We start from the raw sequence: 19,690 nt of genomic DNA on the forward strand, positions 1-19,690 counted from the left end.
AATAAAGGCTAAGGAAGGTGAAATGAAAATGCAGAATCATATGGGGGCTTTTCCAAGGAGGTATGAAGGAAGCTGAGGACAGGGAGAGCAGCTAGAAGTCGGGGGTAAGAGAAACTCTAAAAGTCAGGGCTTGAGGGAAATAAAAGGTGAGGTAAGAGGCTCAGGGCTGTGGGAGGCACATTTTTCTCTGAAAAGCAGTTTGGATGAGGAAGAGATTTGTCAGTTGGAAGAGAGAAGAAGTCACTACAGAGTACTGAGGAAAAACTTTGCTGAAATTGGAGATCAAATACCAGCTCTGCCAGTAAGAACTTGCATCTCCCAGTGAAATGCTGCTGCTGCCATTTCAACTGTTAGCTGTTCTCTTTCCCGGTGGTAACAGTGAACATGGTAAGAGTCACTCTGGCAGCTCCCAGCACTGGTGCAGGGGTTTGGATTTTTAAAAGCAAGCAGGGCTTTCCTAGGTGCAATTGGACACTAAGGGTCTGGGTCTTTCTGTCTCCAGCCCTCTTCAACCATTCTGGTAGTTGGGACTAGAGCCTGAAGCCTTAAGGCAGTCAAATGTGTCAGATTTCCTGTGTTCTTTAAACTCTAGGTTCTTGTTTTCTAAATCATTTTCATTCCCATTCTTCCTAACTGTCTCCTGCTTCTCTCTTTATCTTCACCATCTTGCTTTTCCACTCTTCACAGCCTTCCAGCGGCCGACCTCCTTTCGTGTCATCCAGACCTCATCCTTTACCAACAGTACCTGGGCACAAACTCAAGGCTCAGGCTGGTTGGATGATTTGCAGATTCATGGCTGGGATAGCGACTCAGGCACTGCCATATTCCTGAAGCCTTGGTCTAAAGGTAACTTTAGTGATAAGGAGGTTGCTGAGTTAGAGGAGATATTCCGGGTCTACATCTTTGGATTCGCTAGAGAAGTACAAGACTTTGCCGGTGATTTCCAGATGAAATGTGAGTCTAGTCTACTGAACCGGGAAGATTCTCAAGGACTCTTTTTTCTCTCTTTTTTGCTAAGTATTGCTCTCTCCGATGCTTCTCCCTTCCTTTCTATTTTACCCTACTGCATGCACACGCTTTTCTTGAGTAGTCTCTCACACCAGCTTCACACCATCAGACCTCATATTTTAGATTCTTGCTGCCTCTGTACTCTTCTGTTACTCTCAGACTGTCTTCCACTTTGTAGCCAGCTGCTGGTTTGTCTTATGTGAAACTTCTCCACAAGGGCCCTTGCTTCTCCTACCCTGTGCCTGAGTGATCTAACGTGTGGCTTTCTCCCCTAATCCATCTTTTCAATCATCTCCTCCCTGCACCCTCCTCTTGCTGGGAACCTCCACTCACTCTGGAATGCTGCACTCCTGACTGTGCCACGCTCTGCCTCACCTCTCCTTTCATACTCACTGTACTCCTTTATCACATACCTTTGTCTTCATGACATGCACATTTTTCTCAATGCTCTTGTTTCTGAAAATGTTATCATTAAATTTATCATTAAATGTTATCATTTAAATGTTATCATTAGTTTTTAGCTCATCATCATTTTACACCAAATAACTTTATCCTCACCAAAATCTAAAATCCTAGGTTCTTTTCTCATGCCTTTTTTTCTTATTTGTGTTTAATAACTTGCTCTCTGTTTTCCCTCTACATAGACCCCTTTGAGATCCAGGGCATAGCAGGCTGTGAGCTACATTCTGGAGGTGCCATAGTAAGTTTCCTGAGGGGAGCTCTAGGAGGATTGGATTTCCTGAGTGTCAAGAATGCTTCATGTGTGCCTTCCCCAGAAGGTGGCAGCAGGGCACAGAAGTTCTGTGCACTGCTCATACAATATCAAGGTATCATGGAAACTGTGAGAATTCTCCTCTATGAAACCTGCCCCCGATATCTCTTGGGCGTCCTCAATGCAGGAAAAGCAGATCTGCAAAGACAAGGTTAGTCCTGCTGTTATTTCACTTCCCACCACCTCCTCTAAGATCAAGAGTAGGAAGATATCCAAGGATAGGAGCTTAAATAACAAGTTATTTGGTTCCCAAAGGAGTGAATGGGGTTGCTGTCCAAGCTTGTAGGTTTCTGAGTTCATAACCTCTGAACTCGAGTTATAACATGACACTTTTTCTTCCCCTTCCTGCCTTAGTGAAGCCTGAGGCCTGGCTGTCCAGTGGCCCCAGTCCTGGACCTGGCCGTCTGCAGCTTGTGTGCCATGTCTCAGGATTCTACCCAAAGCCCGTGTGGGTGATGTGGATGCGGGGTGAGCAGGAGCAGCAGGGCACTCAGTTAGGGGACATCCTGCCCAATGCTAACTGGACATGGTATCTCCGAGCAACCCTGGATGTGGCGGCTGGGGAGGCGGCTGGCCTCTCCTGTCGAGTGAAGCACAGCAGTTTAGAGGGCCAGGACATCGTCCTCTACTGGAGTAAGAAATAGCAGGGACCCAGGCTGGAAATGCCAGGAAGTGATCTTCAGGCATAGAGGGAGGCACTGGGGAAGGATAGAGCTTGAGAGATGAAAGAGGGAGAGATTGATTGATTGATTTCCAGGACCCCAATCCCAACAGGAGTAAAAATAGATAATCCAAGTTATCAAAAAGGTAGGAATTAAGGACCTGTAAACTGGGTAGAGGGGATCAAAGGATGGATATATGGTGGCCAAGAATATGAGAGACGAAGTTGGAAATGACCATACATTGGAAGTAGGTGGGCAAAGGAAGGCCGAGGAATTCTGTGTATAGGATCTGAAGTGACATCCTTTTGTCCTCTCTCAATTGCCAGGAAACCCCACCTCCACTGGCTCAATTGTTTTGGCAATAATAGTGCCTTCCTTGCTCCTTTTGCTATGCCTTGCATTATGGTATATGAGGCGCTGGTGAGTTGTGGGTGTTTTGTTTGTTTTTTTTTAATATGTCTTTTCTGTTCACCCTTCCACTCTTTTTTGCCATTTTATCTATTTAAAAATTGTTTATCCTCAACCCTTTCACCATATCCTTTCCCCAAACTCCCATCCCTTTTATGTGGACTTAAAAAAAAATTCTGTTAAAATACACATAACATAAGGTTTACCATCTTTACCATTTTTAAGTGTACAGTTCAGTGGTGTTAAGTGTGTTCACATTGTTGTGCAAGCAATCTTCAAAACTCTTCTGTTTTGCAAGACTGAAACTCTATTCCTATTATCCTGCAAGTTCCCATTTCCTGTCTTCTCCAGGCCCTGGTTAGGACAGTTCTACTTTCTGTCTCTATGAATTCTACTACTCTAGGTACCTTATATAAGTGGAATTGTAAAGTATTTGTCTTTTTGTGACTTATTTCATTTAGCGTAATATCCTCGTTGTAGCATGTGACAGGGCTTCCTTCCTTTTTTGAAACTGAACAATATTCCACCATGTGCGTATAACACATTTTGTTATACTATTCGTCTATCTATGGACACTTGGGTTGCTTTCACTTTTAACTATCATGAATAATATTACTATGAGCATGGGTGTACAAACATCTCTTATGTGGAGCTCTTTTGTTCTTCTGTTTTTAACAGGTCATATCAGAATATCCCATGAGCTGTCATCATGTCTCCTCTCCCATTCGCAATAAGTACCAAGAAGCCCAAGATGTCAGCCCAAAAATCAATCTTATCATATTTCAAATGATTATCCAATTTGATGAAATCAGAGTTTTCATGTATTTTAAAATAAATTGTTATTTAAACATCAGCAAAAAAAGTACTTAAAACTGTAAATTTATTATGAGACTGTACTAACAGTATGATTCACCAAGATTTTATACACATTAAAATGTTAGAAAGAATGTGTCTCAAAATAAATGAAATATAATACATATGACTTAAAGGTGACTCCCTTTGGCTTCCTAATTTAAAACTTTTCTTTTTCTGCTTCTGGTTAAATATCATTTGTCAAAAAAAAAACAAATGTAATTATGCCAGGATCACTGTATTTGCAGAGATGCAGAGCCTGTTGGATGTAATTTCTTCTCTGTCTCTGCCTGGATGACTTTCTAGCCCTGAAGACTCAGCTGAGATGTTTCTTCCTCAGGAAGCCTTTCCTAGTGCTATAATAAAAGGAACTATGCAGAGATCCACTTTACACTTTATTCACAGCATTGGAGTTATTTTTGTTTTTCCTCCCCTTCTCTTTGTAACTTCCTTGAGGACAGTGTTCCCTATTTGTAGATCTCTGGCAAGATCTCTTAGCTGCAAATTCATTTTCTCAGTAAAAACTATCTGAGTTGCTGTAACTGCCAAGTTAAGTGTTTTCTTTCAGAGTCATCTACTTTCTTCCTTTTTTTTCTCTTTAGTTGATATTGTAGATCCTCCTCATCTTGCTAAAATAGTTTCCACTTAGCCAAAAAATATTATGTTTTCTTTATTTCTGTTCCAAACTCCTTTGGAGAAAACCACCTTTGGCTTACTACAGCTATAGTCTAGCTTTAAAGGGTCATAGTGAGAAGTGAAACCAGCTGGACTCCCTGGGTTGAGTGGGGACTCCTAGAACTTTTCTGTAGCTAGCAAGAGTTTTGTAAAATGCACCAATCAATGCTCTGTAAAAACTTACCAATCAGTGCTCTGTAGCTAGCAAGAGGTTTATAAAATGCACCAATCAGCTCTCTGTAAAATAGACCAATCTGCACTCTGTAAAATGCGCCAACCAGCGCTCTGTAAAATGGACCAATTAGCAGGATTTTAAAAGTAACCAATCACAGGAAGGATTGAGAAAAGGGCATGATGATAGGACAGAAACAGGACATGGGAGAGTACAAATAAGGGAATAGAAGCTGGCCACGCCAGCCAGCAGGACAACCCACTGGCATCCCCTTCTACCCTGTGGAAGCTTTGTCCTTTCACTCTTCACAGTAAATCTTGCTGCTGCTCACTCTTTGGGTCCGTGCTGTCTTTAAGAGCTGTAACACTCACGGCGGAAGGTCCGAAGGTCCGTAGGTCCGTGGCTCCATTCTTGAAGTCAGTGAGACCATGAACCCACCAGAAGGAACCAACTCCAGACACAACAGGAATGGGATTCTACTTCACATTTTTCCAGTGAGAATGAGTGAGAGGGGCAGGGTGGGTGAGGAGTAGTAGTTTAGGTAGATTACAATATATTCAAGGGAAAAAGAGCACTGTTTCTGCCCACAGGGTCTTTGATATCTGTGTTGTATCAATTTAGTTGTATCTTTGATTTACATTTACCTTTATTCATTTTTTGTTTATTCCATAGTTTTCTAAAACAACCCATTTTAAACATCTAAATTCATTTTTATTAAAACAGTGAAGACCGGGGCAATTTGAGTATGTATTTTCTGCAGAACTTAGGAAGATAGGTCAGGGCAAACAGAAGTTTTGGAGAAGCCCAGAATACTAGAAGCAATTATCCCAACTAGAAATTTTAGGACAATGTGGCATTTGGAACTTGAGAAGTGTAGGAAATGGGTGAAAACACAGCTTTCTCCTCTACTAACACAGCTGGTTGTTTCTCCAGAATGCATTCAACTTGACCACATCTTGTAGCTTAGCCATGCTTTTGTTGTATGCTTGAGTGCACCTGAAGTACAGTCTTGGGCCCTGGTTAGTCTATGGTTCTTGGAATATGAACTATAAACTAGCTGCAGCAGTAGCACTTGGCAGCTTGTTAGAAAAAGCAATGTTTAGCCTTCCTACCCCACTGACCTGCTGAATCAGAAAATCTGGGGATGAGAACCAGTGATCTGTTTTAAAGGCTTCCAGGTGATTCTGATGCACATTCAAGTTTAAGAACCGTTGGTCTAATGGTTTCTCTTACTATTGACTATTGACTATTTTGGCCACTATTGACCACTATTCCACTATTGACATTTTGGCTCATTTAATTCTTTGCTGTGGAAGGCTCTTCTGTGCACTGTAGGATGTTTAGCAGCATCTGCTCACTAGATGCCAATAGTATCTCCTCAGCTGTAACAACCAAACATATATTCAGACATTGCCAAATATCTCCTAGGGGGCAAAACTGATACCAGATGAGAACCAAGATTTAAGATAATAATCAGAATGGTATGCCCCTGCTTAGCCAGAATAATTGGTTCATAGTATATATGTGACCCAATTGGCCCAATCCAACTGAGGCCTTGGGTTAATGTTTGTTGGTTGAGGAAAGAGGAATTGTCTGGATGGTGTGATGTGTGCAAAGCCTAAAATTGCTATAGAATTTTATTCCATAGAAAAAGCTAGCCAAGAATTGAAGCTCACAAACAAAAAAGTTAAAGGAGCAAATAATGAGATAACAGGGCCAAAGCTCAGATCAAACTATATCTGGAACCTAAACTACCTCTGGACAATTTAGTATATGAACCTAATAAGTCTCATTTTTTCCTTTTGAGCTGATAGAGATTGAATTTTTAGTTGGGTTGAAAATGCTGACATTACTGTGATCTCTGATGTCTTGAACCAGCTTTTTAATATTTTTCTTATTTTTTTCTCTGTTTTCTTTACTCTTATTTTTTTTCTTTCCAAATTACCAGCCCTCAACAGTGGTTTTTTGTGGTTGTTGTTTTGTGGGGGTTTTTGTTTGTTTTTTTGTTTTGTTTTGTTTTTTGGACTTAAGATTGTCCTCTAAGGGTCCTTACCTTGGTAAATCTTAATTTACTCGTGATTTTAACTATGACCTCTGAATGAACGACTTTCATAAATAGATCTTCAGCCTCAAATTATAAGGCCTTCCTGACTGTTTTTGTGTGAGAGAGAGTGTGTGCATGTGTATGTGTTTGTGCTATTTTGGCCAAAATATTAAAATACGGTCATTCCCCCTTATCCACAGTGGACACATTCCAAGACCCCAGTGATGCCTAAAGCCTGCAGATAGTGCCAAACCTAATTGCCATCAGTTGGAACACATTTCTGTTTATGTTTGCCACCCACAAATTTAGTGCTTTAATTATCTTAACTAAGCACTTATCATGCATGCACTTTGTCATAACTTTTGCAGTGTGAGGTGTAACAGCAAAATTACCACAAATTTCTTTTTTCTTCTTCACAATTTCATGGATAGAAAATTCATTCTGACTGAAGATTTTAGCAACCTCAGCATACAATTTTTTTCTTTGCTTTTTAAATGGAGAACTTTCACCTTTTCATTTGAAGGAAGCACTTTACAGCTTCTCTTTCACATATCAAAATTGCCAGCATCACTACTCCTGTATTTTGGAGCCATTAATAAGTAAAATAAGAGTTACTTGAACTGTGCTTGTAGTAACTCTACAAGCACTGTGGTACTGCAGCAGTCAATCTGATAACCAAACCAGCTACTAAGTGACTTAAAACCATGAGGTAAAGAATGACTCCTTTTCAACTTTTTAATTAATCATTTTATAGGGGCCAAGCACGGTGGCTCACGCCTGTAATCCCAGCACTTTGGGAGGCCGAGGCAGGTGGATCACCTGAGGTCAGGAGTTTGAGACCAGCCTGACCAACATGGCAAAACCCTGTCTCTACTAAAAATACAAAAATTAGCCGGGCATGGTGGTGCATGGCTGTAGTCCCAGCTACTTGGAAGGCTGAGGCACGAGAATCACTTGAACCCAGGAGGTGGAGGTTGCAGTGAGCCGAGGTTGTGCCACTGCACTCCAGTCTGGGTGACAGAGCAAGACCCTGTCTCCAAAAATAATAATAATAATAATAATAATTTTATATGTACAAAGATAAAGCAGTATAAAAACTATCCTTTGCTCATTAGACAGTTTTGAAAAAATTATCAACTCACGATTAAAATAAATTTCACATATTGTATCATTTCATCCTTAACTATTTCAACATGTCTTTCTGTAACATACAGACTTTTTTAACATATAGCCGAAATTACATTATGACATCCCCAAATAAAAGATTTCTTAATATCATTAAATATATAGTTGTTCAGCATTCAAATTTTTTCCAATTGTCTCATGAATTGTTTTTACAGTTTATTCATTAAATTGGCATAAAAATAAGATTCATGCATTAAAATTAGTTGATGTTTCATAAACCTTTTTTAATCTGTAGGATTCTTCTCTCATTTTTATCCTAGAATTTGTTTTTTAAGAAATTTCATCATTCTTCTTGTAAAATCATCCACAGTTTGGATTTGCTGATTATGTAGCTATAATGTCATTTAACATGCCCCTTTGTTCTCTTTATTTACTATATATAAATAGATTTGTGGGCTGGGTGTGGTGGCTCACACCTGTAATCCCAGCACTTTGGGAGGCCGAGGCAGGCGGATCACGAGGTCAGGTGATCGAGACCATCCTGGCTAACACGGTGAAACCCCATCTCTACTAAAAATACAAAAAAAATTAGCCAGGCATGGTGGCAGGTGCCTGTAGTCCCAGCTACTCAGGGAGGCTGAGGCAGGAGAATGGCGTGAACCCGGGAGGCGGAGCTTGCAGTGAGCCGAGATCGCGCCACTGCACTCCAGCCTGGGCAACAGAGCAAGACTCCATCTCAAGAAAAAATTAAAAATAAAAATAAAAAATACATAAATAGATTTGTGATGTACTCAGATTCAGGTTTTATTATACTATGTATATCTCACAAGAGGCATATAATGCTTAATGGTCTTCATTCATTACTAGATTAATAGGTCTCAACTCTGACACATTTTACACATGTTCAAGTTATATTGAAGGTGGCACAACAGTGTGAATGTACTTAAGAAAACAGAATTGTACACTTAAAAATGGCAAAATGGTAAATCTTATATATGTGTATTTTACCACAATAAAAAAGATTGAGATCACCAGAAAAACTTTTCTTTGTGTGATGGAAATTGTGTGTGTGTGCATGCGTGTGTGTGTGTGTGTGTGTGTGTATAAAATGTATGTCCAGACAGATAGCTAGATATATCTTAGAAGTAAAAACTAATAAACTAATAATTAAAATATTTATAAACTTCCCTACAATTAAACATGGATTACATATCAACAAAAGTTACATCTTTATTTTTAAATGTTTTTCAAAAATGTAGTGAGAAGCGTGGCTTTACAGCTGCATCTATTTATTTATTTAGTATTTTGGCAATTCTCTTTAATGTCTGGCTTAATAAGAAAACAGCTACATTTTCATATCTGCTTTGGCATCCAATCTGATGCAATGTCATATTCCATGTAGTCTCTGGAGAACAACATACAATCATGAGAAGAATAGAATTAAAAATTTAACCTGGTAGTATTGTTAAGATTTATTGGGAACTATGGACCCCCAGAAAAGGAGTCAGGGACCTCAAGGTGCCCTGGGTCATATCATATGAACGAATGGCCTAGGGGTGAAAGAAAAATATATTAAACATTCTTCACTTATTAGTTAGAATATTCCTAAAGAGACATTATCCTCAGTAACTATCTTATTACCTTGAGGGAATCAAGGTAATAAGATAGTTATTCTTTCTATTTATTTGCCAGTTCTCAAGAGAATGAATGCTTTATATGACATTCTCCACAAGTGATCAGTATTTTTTTGCATAATTGTATACTCATGAATTTCAGCTTATTTGAAATGCTTGGATCTATCATAGTAGTTGTTTTATTGAAGCTCAAGGACAATGAGATTCTTTTCAAGTCAATTCTTCCTGAGCTCCATCAATACACCTCTGTCATCAAGACTCTATTACTTTCTGATGTGGCAAAGTTGCTCAAGGTTCTTGCCGAAACTTCCTGACCTACACTAGGAATTAGCAAGGATCTCTGGTCCTTGTTAGTGGAAAAAATGTGATATGGAAATTACTGGGTTAATCCTGGTTTCTGGGCCTTCTAAGGGGGAAAACCTAAAAAAAAAATTAGCCTGTGGAAATTTTTTTAAGGATAAATATCATCACAAGCTCATATTTATACTTTCACTTCAAATTCAAAACTACGTGTTTAACTCATCAGTCTCACTTCTACTTCTCTTTTCTCCCACACGGAAAATCTTGGTTTCCAATGAATCAATGTAATTATGTATTAATCTAATCCCACTATATATTTTATAGTCAGAATAGAAATATAAATACTATGTCAGAAAGATGGTGGAATAGGAGGTAACCCACTCATATCCCCCCACTCCAAGAATTATCTACTCATCCACAGACAAAAGTCTCTCTGTAGAAGCCTCAGGAATCAGGGAGTAATCTGTGAAAATTCAGTGGAATCAAGGCCCTAGGTAGGCCTCTTTGGGATTGTAGACCAGCACCTGGATAGCAGACCCACCGGTGATACTCCAGGTTTCAAACTTGGAGACATCCCCGTTAACCAAAGGCTTGGCTACACCCCAATTTTGTCTTGAGTCTTGAACCAAAAACATCTACCAATGTGTCTAGGAGGAATCATGCACACTAGTAACTTGGCAGAAAATCTCTTCTGCCCATTAAATGTTGGCAGTGAATCTGAAACTTACCCTGTAATTTGGCTCCAGACCCACTCAGCTGTGATCTTAGTTTATTACTGCTCACACAAGGATACCTAGAGAAAGACTTACCCTTATCTCATATCCAGGCAATTACCCATTTTTCTGAAACTCCTTGATGGGACCACCAGCCTTTGTCCCAAAGCAGATCCTGAGGGGACCCAGTCTCAGCTCCAGCTCCTCTCACTGCAGTTGGGAAATTCTCTTGCACATACATGTAACTACTGGAGATTGTGTACCCACCTGAGCTACCAGGGAGAGTTGCCTGCATCCATCCCACAGTGGATCCTGAGGATGCACCGTCTTAGCTCCAGCTCCTCCCATTATAGTCAGGGAATTCCTCTGCCCATGCAGCAAACTGCTGGGAACTGCACACATCTGGACCACTGAGGTGAGTCTGTCAGCCACCCTCCCACAGCAGATCCTGAGCGGGAACAGTCTCAGAACTATCACCTTTTAATTCAATTGGGGAATTGTCCTAAATGTGCAGGGATCTACCAGGAAATGTGCACCCATCTGAGCCAATGAGATAGGCTCCTGGACTTAGGTCCCTGGCCAGCTTCCTCACCCAGCTTGGGCACCCTCCTTGGGTCTTCACCACGTCCTTCTACATAAGGGCTCCATGCCAACCTGACAGCCCTCATGAGACTCACAGTGAACCTGGGCTTAGAGTTTCCTCTAGTGCTGAAATGGCTGCAGCAGTCATGGGCTCTGACATTAGGTTTGCTTAAATTCTGGACAGGCCCAGTGAAGAAAAACAGGCACAAACAAAGCCAGACTGTGAAGACTGAAATAAATACCTTTTTTCAAAGCAAATACATCAATGTACATACACAAGCATCAAGAACAACCAGGGAATTTTGACCTCACCAAACAGACAAAACATGATGCCAGTGGCAAACCCTAAAGTGATGCAGAAGTATTATCTCTCAAAGAATTCAGAATAGCTTGTTAAGGAAGCTTAGTGAATTTCAGTAAAACACAGAGAAAAACAATTCAGAAATTTATCAGAGAAGTTTAACAGGGACTAAAATAATGAAAAATATAACAGAAATCCTAGAGCTAAAAGATACAATGAATGAAACAAGAAATGCAATACAGAGCATTAACAGCAGAATTAATCAAGCAGAAGAAAAAAAATCAGGGAAATCTAAGATGGACTATTTGAAATATGGCCAAAGTGGAAAAAAGAATAAAAGAAAAAAAGAAACAAGTGAAGTTCATGGAGTCTATGGGATATTATTGAAAAAGCAAATACTTGGGTCATTGGAGTTCAAGAGTGTTCAGAAAAAGACAAAGAAATAGAAGGCTTATTCACAGAAATCATAATAGAAAATTTTACAATCCTGGAAAAAGATGTAAATGTGCAAGTAAAGGAAGGTCAAAGGCCATCAATCATATTCAACACAAATGGAACAACACAATGGAACTACCCTTTGACTCTTGAAATAAAAGCAGAGCATTCTAAAAGCAGTAATAGAAAAGAAGCAAAAAACATGTAAGGAAATGTTGATATGCCTGGCAGCAGACTTTTCAGCAGAAACTTTGCAGGCCAAAAAGGGTAGGGCAATATATTCAGAATGCTGAAAGAAAAAAGACTGCCAACCAAGAATAAAGTAACTGGCAAATATGTCCTTCAGGAATGAAGGAGAGATAAAGGCTCTTCCAGACAAACAAAAGCCAAGTAAATACAACACCACCAGATCTGTCTTACAAGAAATAACAAAGGAAGTTCTTCAACTTGAAAGAAAAAAAATGCTAATGTGTAACAAGAAAATATCAAAAGGCATAAAACTCACTGGTAAAGGTAAGTATACAGGCCAGGCATGGTAGCTCATGGCTGTAATCCCACCTCTTTAGAAAGCTGAGGCAGGTGGATTGACTAAACCCAGGAATTTGAGTTCAGCCTGGGCAACGTGGCAAAACTGCATCTTATGAAAAAAAATAAATAAATAGCCAGCCATGGTGGCTTGTGTCTGTAGTCCCAGCTATTCAAGAGGCTGAAATAGGATAATTCCTTGAGCCTAGGAGGCAGAGGTTGCAGTGAGCCAAGATTGAGTCACTGCACTCCAGCTTGGGTGATAGAGTAAGACCCTGCCTTTAAATAAATGAATAAATGTAGGAATACAGATAAATTTGGGATATCAGTATTGTAATTATGGTATGTAAACCACTTATAAATTTAGTATGAATACTAAAATACAAAGCTCTTAAAAATGATAACTAAAATACTTTATTAAAAGATAATATAAAAGTTGTAAATTGGGACATGAAAATTCAAAATACTTGAGAAGACAGCAGTTAGAGTGTACAATATTTTTGTTTCCTTTCTTTTCTGATTAAAGCTCAGTTCTTATTAGCTTAAAATAACTTGTCATACATGGACACATGGTGGGGAGCAACACACACTGGGGCCTGAGTGTGGTGAATGAGAGGAGGGAGAAGATCAGGAAGAATAGCTAATGGATGTGGGGTTAATACCTGGGTAATGGAATGATCTGTGCAGTAAACCACCATGGCACACGTTTTCCTGTGTAATAAGCCTATACATCCTGCACATGTACCCCTGGACTTAAAATAAAAGTAGGAAATTTAAAATAAAATAAAACAACTCAATATAAACAAAATATGTATTTCGAAGCCTCATGATAACCACAAAGTAAAAACCTATAATAGATACACTAAAGATAAAGAGCAGTGAATCGAAACATAATACTGGAGAATATCACTTAACCACAAAAGGATATAGAAAGAGTGGTAGAAAAGAAGGAAGGATCTACAAAATAACTAGGAAAGAAGTAACAAAATGTCAGTAGTACCTCCTTACCTATTGGTAGTTACCTTGAATGTAAATGGATTAAATTTTCCTATTAAACAACATAGAGTAGCTAAATTGATTTTTTTAAAAGACTCAACTATATGCTGCCTATAAGAGCCTCACTTTACGCAGAACACAAATAGACTGAAAGTGAAGGGATAGAAAAAGATATTCCGTGCAAATGGAAAGCAAAATGGAGCAGAAGTAGCTATACTTATATCAGTCATAATAGACTTTAAGCCAAAAAAAAAACCTGTAAAAAAAGACAAATATGCTAATTACGTACTGATACAGGGGTAAATACAGAAAGATAATATAACAATTATAAATATGTATTTACCCAACAATTGAACATACAAATATATAAAACAAATGTGCTAATAGGCCTACAGGGAGAGATAGAGTACAATACAATAATAGTATAAGACTTGAACATCCTATCTTCAGTGATAAACAGATCATCCAGACAGAATATCAACGAAAAATGAGAGTTAAACTGAACTCCTGATCAAATGAACCTAACAGATGTTTAAAGAACATTCTATCCAGTAGTTGCAGAATATACATTCTTCTCCACAGTACATGGAACATTCTCCAGGATGTATCTTATAGTAAGCCACAATAAAAGTCTTGACAAATTAAAAAATTAAAAATCAAAAAATGTTTTTTCCAACAATAATGGTATAGAACTAGAAATCAATAGAGAAAGAACTTTGGAAACTACAAATATATGGAAATTAGACAACATACAGCTGAACAACCAGTGGTTCAGTGAAAAAAATCAAAAAGAAAATTTTAATATTTCTTGAAAAAATGGAAATTGGAACAAAACACACAAAAACCTATGGAATACAGCAAAAGCATTTCTAAGAGAGAAGCATATAGCAATAAAGGCTTACATTTAAAAAGTAGAAAGATTTCAGATAACCTCATGTTGCACCTCAAGGAACTAGGAAAACAAGAACAACATCAAGCCAAAACTAGTAGAAGAGAAGCAACAATAAATGTAAAAACAGAAATAAATGAAATAGAGCCTTAAAAAACAACACAAAAGAATAACAAAAGACTTGGTTTTTTCAAACTATAAAACACCTGGCCAGGCTCAATGGCTCACAACTGTAATCCCAGCACTTTGGGAGGCCAAGGAGGGTGGATCACTTGTTAGAAGTTCAAGACCAGCCTGAGCAACATAGTGAAACCCCATCTCTACTAAAGATACAAATATTAGCTGAGTGTGGTGGCAGGCCCCTGTAATCCCAGCCACTAGGGAGGCTGAATCAGGAGAATCACTTGAACCTGGGAGGCAGAGGTTGTGGTGAGCTGAGATCATGCCACTGCACTCCAGCCTGGGCAACGGAGCTAGACTCTGTCTCAAAAATCAAAAACAAAACCTGACAAACTTTTAACTAGACAAATTAAGAAAAAAAGAGGAGTCAAAAAAATAAAATCAGAGATGTAAGAGGAGACATTACAAATAATGTAAATACAAAGGATCATAAGAGACCGTTATGAAAAACTATATGAAAAGAAATCGTAAATCTTAGAAGAAATAGGTAAATGCCTGGGCTCATACAACCACAAGATTGAATCATGAAGAAACAGAAAATTCAAACAGGCCAATAATGAGTAACAAGATTGAAACAATAGTTTAAAGTCTCCCATTAAAGAAAGCACAGGAGCTGATGACCTCACTGCTGAATTCTACCAAATATTTTAAAAATAACTAATGCCTATTCTTCTCAAACTGCCCCCAAAAAACTGAAGGAGGGTAAATTTGTCCAGACTTATTATTTGAGACTAGCATTCATTAGCCTGATATAAAAATGAGATGACACAACAACAACAAAAAAGAAAACTGCAGGACAGAAGTGGTTGCTCATACCTGTAATCCTAGCACTTCGGGAAGCCAAGGAGGGTGGATCACTGGAGCCCAGGAGTTCAAGACCAGCCTGTCAACATGATGAAACCTTGTCTCTAAAAAAAGTACAAATATTAGCCAAACATGGTGATGGGTGCCTGTAGTCCTAGCTACTCAGGAGGCTGAGGTTGGAGGATCACCCAAGCCCAGGAGGTTGAGGCTGTGGTGAAATGTGATTGTGCAACTGCACTCCAGCTTGGATGACAGAGTGAGACACTTTCTCAAAAAAATAAAATAAAATAGGAAAAACTACAGGCCAATATCCCTAATGAAATGCATGCAAAAATCCCCAAGAAAATGCTAGCAAACTAAATTTAACAGAATATTTAAAAGACCAGCCTTTATAATCAAGTGGCATTCGTTCCAGGGATGCAAGGCTGATTCAAAGTATTCAGATTAATAAATGTACTACATCACATTAATAGAATAAAGGACAAAAGCACATAATCATTTCAATAGAAACAGAGAAAACATTTGATAGAATTCAACACCCCACTATGATAAAAGTTATCAATAAATTAGGTATATAAGGAACATACCTAAACACAATAAAAACCACATATGAGAAACCCACAGCTAATATAAAACAAAATGGGGAAAAGATGAAAGAATTTTCTCTAAAATCTGGAACTAAGCAAGGATGTCCACTTTCACTACTTCTAGTCAACATTTTATTGGAACTCCTAGCAAGGGTAATTAGGCAAGAGAAAGAAATACAGGGCATACAATTAAAAAGAAGGAAGTCAAATTATCCCTGTTTGCAGATACCACAACTTTATATACAGAAAATACCAATTACTTCATCAAAAAGCCATGAGCACTAATAAATTCAGTAAAATTTCAGGATATAAAATGCATATACAAAAAGCAGTAATATTTCCTTCACCAACATCAAAATATCTGAAAAATAAATCAAGAAAACAATTCCATGTACAATAGCTACAAAATATAAGATACTTAAGAATAAATGTGACAAAGGAGGTAAAAACTCTACAAAAGAAATCTATAAAACACTGATGAAAGAAATTGAAAAGGACAAAAATTATTGAAAAGGTATTTTGTACTAGTTCATTTTCATCCTGCTAATAAAGACATATCTGAGAGTAGATAATTTACAAAAGAAAGAGGTTTATTGGACTCACAGTTCCACATAGCTGGGGCAGCCCCACAGTCATGGCAGAAGGTGAAAGACATTTCTTTCACAGCAGCAGCAAGAGAGAAGAGAGTTTGTGCATGGAAACTACTGTTTTTAAAACTATCATATCTCATGAGACTCGTTGACTAACATAAGAACAGCACAGGAAAGACTTGTCCGCATGATTCAGTTATCTCCCACTAGGTCCCTCCCACAACACATGGGAATTATGGTGGCTACAAGATGAGATTTGGGTGGGGACACAGGGCCAAATTATATCATATTTTATGTTCATAGATTGAAATAATTGGCATTGTTAAAATGTCCATACTACCCAAAGCAATCTACAGATTCAATGTAATCTCTATGAAAACACCAATGACATAATTCATAGAAATAGAAAAGATGATTCTAAATTAATATTGAACCATCAAAGACCCCAAAAGCCAAAGTAATCTTGAGCAAAAAGGGCAAATCTGTAGAAATCACACTACCTGATTTCAAAATATACTACAAAACTATAGTAACCAAAACAGCATGGTACTGGTATAAAACAGATACATAGATCAGTGGAACAGAATATATAACCCAGAAATAAATCCATGCCTTTACAGCCAACCAATTTTTAACAAAAGTGCCAAGACACACATTGGGGACAGGACAGTCTCTTCAATAAATAGTGCTGGGAAAACTGAATATCCATATGCAGAAGAAAAAAACTAGAGCCCTATATCTCACCATATACAAAATCAAATGAAGATGGGTTAAAGACTTAAATGTAAGAACCAAAATTTTGAAACTACATGAAGAAAATATAGGGGAATACTTCATGTTGGTCTGGGAAAAGATTTTGGATAAGACCTCAAAAGCACTGGTAATAAAAAATAAAACAGACAAATGAAATTTCATCTAACTAACAAGCTCTGCACAGCAAAGGAAATAAGCTACAGAATGGTAGAAAATGTCTGCAAACTATGTATCCAAAGGGATTAATATCCAGAATATATAAGGAACTCAAACAGCTCAATGGCAAAAAAGTAAGTTATTTAAATTTTAAAGGGAAAAGACCTGATTAGACAACTCTCAAAAGAAGACATATGAATGACCAATAGGTAAATATAATATGCTCAACATGACTAATCAGTAGGGAAATGCAAATCAAAACCACAATGAGATATCACTTACCCCAGTTTGAATTAGTCTAAGGAGGTAACTAAACAAAAGCAAACAAACAAAAAACACATTAAAAACAAAACAAACAAAAATAGATTTTATTTAAAATTCTCAAACTAAAAATATACTACATACCTATTAAAGAACAGATAGATTTTTAAAAATTATTTTTTCCACCTCTTATTTTAGGTTTGGCAGCTACATTTGAAGGTTTGTTACATGGGTAAATTGCATGTTGTGGGGGTTTGGTGTAAAGAATGTTTTGTCACACAGGTAATGAGCATAGTACCCACAGGTAGTTTTTAAGTTCTGTTTTAAGTTCTTTGAGAAATCACCAAACTGCCCTTCACAGTGGCTGAACTAATTTACATTCCCAGCAGCAGAGTGTAAGTATTCTCTTTTCTCTACAACCTTGCTAGCATCTGTTATTTTTTGACATTTTAATAATAGCCATTCTGACTGGTGTGAGATGGCATCTCATTGTGGTTTTCATTTGCATTTCCCTAATAGTGATGTTGAGCATTTGTAAATATGCTTGTTGGCCATGTGTATATCTTCTTTTTTTTTCTTGTTTTTATTATTATTATACTTTAAGTTTTAGGGTACATGTGCACAATGTGCAGGTTAGTTACATATGTATACCTGTGCCATGGGTGTGCTGCACCCATTAACTTGTCATTTAGCATTAGGTATATCTCCTAAAGATATCCCTCCCCCCCCCACCTCACAACAGTCCCCAGAGTGTGATGTTCCCCTTCCTGTGTCCATGTGTTCTCATTGTTCAATTCCCACCTATGAGTGAGAATATGTGGTGTTTGGTTTTTTGTTCTTGTGATAGTTTACTGAGAATGATGATTTCCAATTTCATCCATGTCCCTACAAAGGACACGAACTCATCATTTTTTATGGCTGCATAGTATTCCATGGTGTATATGTGCCACATTTTCTTAATCCAGTCTATCATTGTTGGACATTTGGGTTGGTTCCAAGTCTTTGCTATTGTGAATAGTGCTGCAATAAACATACATGTGCTTGTGTATTTATAGCAGCGTGATTTATAGTCCTTTGGGTATATACCCAGTAATGGGATGGCTGGGTCAAATGGTATTTCTAGTTCTAGATCCCTGAGGAATTGCCACACTGACTTCCACAAGGGTTGAACTAGTTTACAGTCCCACCAACAGTGTAAAAATGTTCCTATTTCTCCACATCCTCTGCAGCACCTGTTGTTTCCTGACTTTTTAATGATTGCCATTCTAACTGGTGTGAGATGGTATCTCATTGTCGTTTTGATTTGCATTTCTCTGATGGCCAGTGATGATGAGCAATCCTAACCCAAAAGAACAAAGCTGGAGGCATCACGCTACCTGACTTCAAACTATACTACAAGGCTACAGTAACCAAAACAGCATGGTACTGGTACCAAAACAGAGATATAGATCAATGGAACAGAACAGAGCCCTCAGAAATAACACCACATGTCTACAACTATCTGATCTTTGACAAACTTGACAAAAACAAGCAATGGGGAAAGGATTCCCTATTCAATAAATGGTGCTGGGAAAACTGGCAAGCCAGATGTAGAAAGCTGAAACTGGATCCCTTCCTTACACCTTATATAAAAATTAATTCAAGATGGATTAAAGACTTACATGGTAGACCTAAAACCATAAAAACCCTAGAAGAAAACCTAGGCATTACCATTCAGGTAATGGACTTCAGGTCTAAAACACCAAAAGCAATGGCAACAAAAGCCAAAATTGACAAATGGGATCTAATTAAACTCAAGAGCTTCTGCACAGCAAAAGAAACTACCATCAGAGTGAACAGGCAACCTACAAAATGGGAGAAAATTTTTGCAACCTACTCATCTGACAAAGGGCTAATATCCAGAATCTACAATGAACTCCAACAAATTTGCAAGAAAAAAACAAACAACCTCATCAAAAAGTGGGTGAAGGACATGAGCAGACACTTCTCAAAAAAAGACATTTATGCAGCCAAAAAAAACACGTATATGTCTTCTTTTGAGAAGTGTCTGTTGATATTCTTTGCCTATTTTTTAATGAGGTTGTGTTTTTTTGCTTGTTAATTTAAGTTCCTTATAGATGCTGGGTATGAGATCTTTCTCAGACACATAGTTTGCAAGTATATTCTTCCATTCTGTAAGTTGTCTGTTTACTCTGTTGACAATTTTGTTTGCTGCGCAGAAACTCTTTAGTTTAATTAAGTTCCATTTAATTTTTGTTTTCATTGC

The 19,690-nt window shown here is 38.0% G+C and overlaps 1 protein-coding gene across 1 annotated transcript; it reads left to right on the top strand.

Moving 5' to 3' along the window:
* Nucleotides 1-220: 220 nt before the first annotated feature.
* On the top strand, nt 221-3,832 carry CD1B (CD1b molecule). The gene is made up of 6 exons (XM_002809978.4): nt 221-387; nt 688-954; nt 1,653-1,931; nt 2,135-2,413; nt 2,769-2,862; nt 3,529-3,832. The coding sequence occupies exons 1-6, from the start codon at nt 327-329 to the stop codon at nt 3,548-3,550; spliced, it is 1,002 nt and encodes a 333-aa protein (XP_002810024.1). The 5' UTR covers nt 221-326; the 3' UTR covers nt 3,551-3,832.
* The last annotated feature ends 15,858 nt before the right edge of the window (nt 3,833-19,690 follow it).

This window comes from Pongo abelii, chromosome 1, assembly GCF_028885655.2.
Source record: "Pongo abelii isolate AG06213 chromosome 1, NHGRI_mPonAbe1-v2.0_pri, whole genome shotgun sequence".
NCBI lineage: Eukaryota > Metazoa > Chordata > Mammalia > Primates > Hominidae > Pongo > Pongo abelii.